This window comes from Labrus mixtus, chromosome 16, assembly GCF_963584025.1.
Source record: "Labrus mixtus chromosome 16, fLabMix1.1, whole genome shotgun sequence".
NCBI classification, from domain to species: domain Eukaryota; kingdom Metazoa; phylum Chordata; class Actinopteri; order Labriformes; family Labridae; genus Labrus; species Labrus mixtus.
Window position 1 is genome coordinate 24,966,225 of NC_083627.1, and position 7,431 is coordinate 24,973,655.

The 7,431-nt window shown below is 37.8% G+C and overlaps 2 protein-coding genes across 9 annotated transcripts in view; one reads left to right on the forward strand and one right to left on the reverse strand.

Moving 5' to 3' along the window:
• The window catches only part of LOC132991272 (potassium voltage-gated channel subfamily KQT member 4), a 41,513-nt gene extending 39,513 nt beyond the window's left edge, over positions 1–2,000 (forward strand). For all 8 annotated transcript variants that reach the window (XM_061059961.1, XM_061059963.1, XM_061059962.1 and 5 more), the window contains one exon: positions 160–2,000. In XM_061059961.1, coding sequence (XP_060915944.1) covers positions 160–369 — 210 coding nt within the window. In that variant the 3' untranslated portion in view covers positions 370–2,000. The remainder of the gene's footprint in view (positions 1–159) is intronic.
• Positions 2,001–4,158: 2,158 nt separating this feature from the next.
• Positions 4,159–6,926, reverse strand: cfap300 (cilia and flagella associated protein 300). Its single transcript, XM_061060018.1, has 7 exons — positions 6,416–6,926; positions 6,217–6,298; positions 5,867–5,936; positions 5,623–5,780; positions 5,342–5,514; positions 5,160–5,226; positions 4,159–4,525 (listed from the first exon to the last, which is right to left on the reverse strand). Exons 1-7 carry the CDS (start codon positions 6,517–6,519, stop codon positions 4,394–4,396), a joined length of 786 nt encoding a protein of 261 aa, XP_060916001.1. The 5' UTR covers positions 6,520–6,926; the 3' UTR covers positions 4,159–4,393.
• Between the last annotated feature and the right edge of the window lie 505 nt (positions 6,927–7,431).

The window sequence follows — 7,431 nt, forward strand, 5'->3', positions numbered from 1 at the left end:
AATGAAGAGGTGTTGCAATGCTACTAGAAAAACATACAGTATATATACATTTATTTGGACAGAAAACAGTCTTTAGGTGTCATGAAAAACAGGATAAAAGACAATGCCAGAGAAAAATCACACATTCCTACCTGTATTTGTGTGTGTGTGTTTGTTCAGGTCCAGTCTATAGAGAACAAGCTGGACCTCCTTCTCAACTTCTACTCCCAGTGCCTAAAGAAAGGCTCCTCCAACTTCACGCTGTCCTCCCTCCTGGACCCGGACCTGACATCCGACTACCACAGCCCCACGGACCAAAGAGACCTCTTCCCCTCCGCAAACACACTCAACATCTCCATGTCAGAGAGCGGAAACTTGGAAGGACATTGACCTGAGCAGTCTTTGGGGCTGTTCGAATACAAACCCTTTACAGAACGTCCTCCTGCAGCTGAGGCCTCAAATGTCTGCTCTTCACTTGATTTCATATCAGTCTGGGATATGTCTTTTTTCTTTTCATACCTCCTCTCTCTACCAGAGTGAATGTGTTGCCAGAGCTGATACAGAAAGAGGCCACTAGAGGGCTTCACCTGTGAAGGAGCCTCAGCCAAAGCGGACCTCACACAAGCCTCTCAACTGAACATGAGAAGACATTAAAGACTTGAACCACTACTGAACCACTTTCACCCACCAACCTCAATATATCATTATAATGTGTATTTACATATATATATATATGTTTATATGTATATATGTATATTTATATATATATATATTTATATGTATGTATATATATATATATATAGATATGGAAACCTTTGGCTGTGGCTTTTTGTAATTTTTGAAGAACATCTTCCCCCATTGTCATTTATTTTTTTCTTGGCTGCTTGAATGAACTGACTAAGAATTGCCCACTTTGTGATGTGAATGATGAAATGGGTTCCTTGCTCAACTGTGCATTCGTACTGTAAAATAAGAATTTTAAAGAAAGTGCAGAAGAATCCCTCAACATGGGCATCTGCCCCCTCAGACTTGGACAGGCAGACTGGACACACACACACACACACACACCTCAAATGCAAGCAGGAAAAATGTGTTGAAGTGCGCGATGTGTACAGTGTTTTGTCTTTGGTCTCATCTTTTATGTTTCCAACAAGCCCACATGCAAAAAAAAAGGGATGCTATTCCCCGTTTGCCCATTCATTTGAGTCCTATTTATTTAGGATATAATAGAGTTAAATGTACTTTCACAGGTCCAAAATCCCTTCTTCGCTTTGTTTAAAGGCTACTTTTGCTTTTTAGTACTTCAGTAACCTTTTCATAAAGACACCCATTAAGCCTCTCTGTCTTGCAGCCTGTCCTCCAGATTTGCATGTCCCATGAACTAGTTCTATAGATAAAACCTTACTGATCCTTAGTCAGAATTTAGACATTTAGAGATCCAGCCTAATATTCATCACAACCTTTCTCTTAGTCTACTGCAGTCACCACCTGTAGAGACTCCTCGGCCAGTTTTGTGCAATTTTGATACCATAAAAAAAACTGTAAAGCGTCCTGGTCTAATGCATGAACTCCAGGCCTTTGTCCTCATGAATGCAAAAGTCTTAGGAAGTGGATCCAGTCTTACAGCTTCAAAAAATTTGCAAGGATTCGACTATCCTTTCCGGTCCTTTTTAATCAAATTTGTGGTTCTTTCCTCAAGATTCTTGATGCAAATCTGTGCTTTTGGACAAAACTGGAGAGTGCAAAATGCACAAACACACACACAAAATACACATTGAAAGCAATTGCTTTACTTAAGTTCTTTGGCACTTGATATAAATGACATGTTTTTGTCTTTGTTTTGATTGTTTACTGTAATTCTGTTCATGCACTCAATTCTGTGTAACCTATGATAGTAAAAATGTTTTTTATGATAGATGGTTTATGAATGATTTTGGTTATTAAAGTGAATGTAGGATTATAAATAATATATTTAAATAAGTCAAATATGATCTTTTAATAAATGTAGTATTTTTTGTCAAGTTGAATCATGGTTGATGACACAACTTTAACCACACACAGCTGATCCGACTCACACAAAGAGATGTCTGTTTTTAATGTCAGCAACAAATCATTGTGCTGCATTTGGCCAGAGAAAACATTTCTTCTGCCCCTGCAAGTGATTCATTTAATTGAATCAGTCAAGCCAGTTGACTCAGGAGCTCCACTTTTCCATTATAATCAGAACTAAACTTCATAGCTCAGTCTATTTAGATATATGTATGATCAGACTCTCTTGTTACCATAGTGAACAAAATATCACTAGAGAGTTGGCATTATGTCATTTCTGAATGTTTTCCAAACAAAATAATAGATGGCTTTGGCCTAAATTATAGAAGAGATGCTTACTAATCAGAGGCATTATTAGATATGATGTCATTGTCATTTGAAATGTCGAACTTCATCAAAATGTATGGCAGTTTGCATGTTGTTGTCAGTGTTGGCCCCAGTATTATAGGAATAAAACAACGTTAGGATGTCTCCTGTAAAAGTCTCGAGTCAAAACATGAAAGAAAATGACCTGTGCCTTCTATTTCCTCATTCTAAAATGTTTAGTTCACAGAATATCCATGCTTTTTTTGATCTTTTCTAGATCTAAAATCAAAAATTGTTTTAAAACGTGATTTCTAAGGTACAAGTCTTAAATGAATGCTGCAATCTTTGATATTTTCTGAGAATATTCTCTATGTTCTGTGACTCTACCGGGACCTCCTTGCATCAACACCCTCACTGTACCTAAACACCAGGAGGCATGAACATCTGTTAGCTCTGCGGGCATGTGTGTCCCTTCATAAGCATGTCACCTTAGAGAAATATGGCTTCCATACAACTACCTCTAGGGGGAGCTAGTCTAGAAACCCAAGTATGAAACCCAGTAACTGATTGTCTCACCGACTGAATGCTACAGTATGCATGCCTCGATGTGCACGTTCTCCTCTTCTCGCTGTTAATCTTCATGATGTCCATCCATCATTCACTGACTTGCTGCCATTTTGACATTCCAGCTCGTTGCCCTTTAACCGCTCTTGTAGGTTTTTTAAATAGTTGTTAAAATGAAACAAAAACTGATCAAAGCAATAAGCAAACCCAGCAGAGTCTTCCAATTTTAAGTCATTTAGCCGTTGAATAACTTTGGAGCTTATCTTGTTTTCTAGTCTAATGTACACCTGTATTGGATCTTTAAAGAGATATGAAATATGTGTCTGCAGTTAGAAATAGCTCAAATTACTAACTTATTAATTTATTTGTTTTAATAAAGCTCTTTGGACTGTATGCTGGCTTTTGTCTCTTTTTTGATTTAGCATTATAAGTGTTGTCATGAGCATATTGTTTGACATTTACAAAAATTATAATTCATTTTACTTCTATTGGTGGAACTCAGTCAGAAAATTCAAAATATTTGGACATACCCAAAATAATAAAAAGGTAAAGTGGTTCATAAAGAAAAAAGGTAAAATGAAAAGTTTAAATAATCAAAGAGTGAGAAGTGGAACAAAAAGGAATGATGTAATCTGATATTGAACTTTTATTGCCTTTTTGTGTTCAGCAGCATTAAACTAAAGCATTGATGTTAGGTGTTTAATGTAGGCCTGTTATGGACACTCACACTTACCACTCATTGGACCTTTCTCAAACAGCTTCCTACATCCTCTTCGCTCAAATGCATGGTCTGCAGTGAGTTTGCAGTGAAGCTGACTTAACAGGTGAAACGCCTACCTGCCATTGTCTGTCATGGAAAAATCTATGAACAGGAACATGCTGTGTTATCACCCGCACAAACCTAAAAGCCTTAAAATAAAAAAAACATTTTTGTCAATGCTCGATCCCTGAACCTCTGGGAGGCTGCAGTCATAGCCACTATACCACCATTCTTTTATCTTGCAAGTTGAAAGTGAAAGTATTTCCTTGAAAGTGTAGTGTCTAGTCGGCGGTGGTCTAGATCAAGGGTTCACAAACTTTTCAGCTCACGTCCCCTAAAATACACCTACTGTCCCTGAAGGTGAATGAGGCATATAATGTAGCGCATCGCACCGCCACGCACCGCCACGCCACGCCACACAAACTCACTAATAGGCCTATCTTAACACTGTGTACAAAAAGAACACAAAATAATAAAATAGCCTCAAAGGCATTAAATTATTATAAATAGTAATTTTATTGCAAGAAAGACTAGAATCAGAATACAAGTAAATACCATCATGTACGGGTATATAAACTCGATAAATAGACACACAGGTTTGTGCATCTTTATGTGTAAATAGCAGCAGACACCTACATCCCTATCTGACGTTTTGTTGATACAAAAAAAGATTTCCAAAAGGAGTCTAGTAAGTTCTACATGGGACAGTTTTCCCCATGTATCTGTTCTTTGCTATCACAGTGAGAAATCCCCGACACCAAAGCAGTGATAAAACAAAGTCACATGTCTTTTGAAGGGGTCAATAATCAAATAGGCAAATGTCTGCTCCTCCTTCTGCCCTCCAGGGTAACAACATCCAGAGTCATCCTAAGAGAAAAATATAAAATGTGTGCAAATAATGAGAAGAACTATGACTCCTTTCCATGTGAAAGATAAACACAAAGTGTGACATTCTTGTAAATCTGGAACGACAGCTCATATGTAGATCTCCTAATATAGAGCTTCTACACAGCAGCATGATCATTATGTTTTCCTAATGGTGTGGTTGGTAAGGTACCATTAAAAAAAGTCTTAAATGCATAACTTACAGCTAATTCAATAAAAGGAAAAGTTTATGTCTTACACTCTATGGTGACCAAGTTACACTGTGAATGAATCAATATAAGTGCAGAGGTTTGGTAAACAAATTAAATATTTATATACAAGATATATTACAATTGCTTTGTATCATTAGCCAATCAGAAGTAGTCATTGTTTTACTTGTGAATGTTACTCATTTTACTGAATGATGTTATTTTTGTTTGTTATGGTCTGGTCTTTGACGCTGTCTTAGCCAAGACTCCCCTTGTAAATGAGATGTTTGTATCTCAATAGGATAACTCTGGATGAAATAAAGGTTAAAATAATAATAATGTTTTTCTCTGACTCTGTAAGTCAATCCTTAAACATGTTTGTATATGCATAAAAGGTGACAAAAACAGACATTCAAGCAGTTACTCACAAGGGCACAGACTTTGAGGACTGTGGAGATGACACTGATTTTCTGAGACTCTGGATCCTTCTGAACACTAAGCATTAAAGGGTACAAATAAAATATTATAACAAATAATAAAAACAGTGATTATAAGGTCAACCTATTGGATACTTCAAGCCCAACGATAAAGATGCTCACGTTCTACCTACCTGATCAGATCTTTGTAGATTCGCTTTGTGGTGCTGATGTATGAATCTATGACGTCCTCGTACTGACAGAGCTCTCCTCCTAAACACAGGTGCTTGAAGAGTCGAAACAGGAACTCCCCTCGCTCCTCTCTCCCGACTACATAGTAGTGCTCAGAGTCTTCCTCCTGCAACATCTGGAGGAACAGATAAAGATATGATCTCACTCAATGTCAAAACAACAACAAAGACAAAAAAATAAAGGAGACATGATTCAGACAGTCGAGCAAAAAAGAGAGAGTGACCTTTCTAAGTTCATCATAGTCGGGGTAGACATCATGAAAGCATTTAACTATAAATCCAGAGGGCTTCAGTATCCCACAGAGGTAGATGGGGTCAAACAGGTCCATGGAGACTTGAGTACATGTCACAGGCTCCACAGAGACACACACTACTTCCTTTTCTGAAACACACATACCTTTCACATTTAACTGATATAATGTAAAGGAGATGAGATCAATTTCTTACTATTAGTAGTTTAAGTCATACCCAGTGGCACCCAGGCTCCATCCTTTATGTTCTTTAAACTGGAAAACACATCTGGATCTTTGAAGAAACACTGCATACAGAGTGATGACAATGCTTTTTAAATATTTTATCAAAATACAAAACCAGTAATTAATCTTTTCTTTCATTCTCTGCAAAATAAATAAATATATACAAATAATGAACTAAATCTATTTTCAGGGTAGGAAAAAGTAATAAAATTATCACTGAGAATGATGAAAGTCATATTTATGTGATTATAAGAGACTATAGTCTGCCCTATGGATACAAGCTAATAGCCTTCTTTAAATTCATTCTGAGTAACAACGTTATCTATTATTAGGGGGTTTTACCTGTGCGAACTTGTCACTGTTGTAAGGGTTAAATGTCTGGTCAAAGCTGTAGCACTGAGCGGAAATCCTCCCAAACATGGACCTAAAAAGAACAAACACAAGCATCCGTTATCTAGACGACCTGAAGATAACCAACACCACAGCTAACACAGGTATACCAGAAAAGTTGTCAAATATGTCGCCAACTATTTACGGTTACCATTTCATTAACAGTGCTGAAATGTCTTTGTCCTGTAGGAAGGAGGGAATCTTTAAGGGAAGAGGAGTAAAATAAAAAGTTTGCTCAAACTTCTCTCCTGCCATATTTATTCTCCCCGTAGCTGCTGCAAAACGAAGAGGACTCGCTCCTGTTTCGAATAAAGTAGCAAGTGTATAGGCCTAGCCAACCAGCGACAGTTTGGTCCGGTTTTACAGAACGGTGACGGAGTGGTCTATCTTACTGTTTCTAACATCTCAGAAGATCCGTGTACTCGTTGCCTGGACAACGACGAACGCTGCCAGTTCCGACCATAGACTGAAGACGAACACTTTCCCTTTCTTTCCTTTTCTTTTTAAAAGCTAACCAATGCTAGCATTCGCGTCCAATGTCTGTCTGTCCAATTTTGCATTTTATTTAAGTATCCTCCTGTTTCTTTATTCTATTTTATAGGGCCTATAGGAATACAAGTTTACCCAATGCTGGCGAGACGTCTGCACGGCCGCCAGAGTGCAGCCTTGTCCTGCAACACACTTCAACTGGGCTCAGGCTGCTTATACCTCAATACGTTTTTGCCTCTTTTCTCCCTTTCTTTTCACCTCAATGTGTCGTCTCCGTGATGACCCTATTCATGGCTGTCCTCTTGCTCTTGTACATTTAGATAGACCTATCCTGTCAAAGATAATCAGCATCTCTGCTAAAGTATAATGACATTTGAGCCAAGAAATAAGGCCTTCTGTATTTTATTGACCTTGCAAACAGCCAGAAATCTTAACTCAAGGTCAACTAACCTGCTGTGCATGGCAGATGAAAACCATTTGACAAGGTTCAGAGTTCAAACATACCAGACCATAGAAGTAATCAGAGAAAAATGCCATCAGAAGTGATCAAATCCAGTCGAGCTGATGAAACTGTGTAGCCTACCTAGAAAATAGCATAAAAAGTGAGTTAGTAAAGTGACAGCTGCTTGGAGATGATTTATCAGGAGTAATTTGTATTTTGCTTTTATTTCTACACAG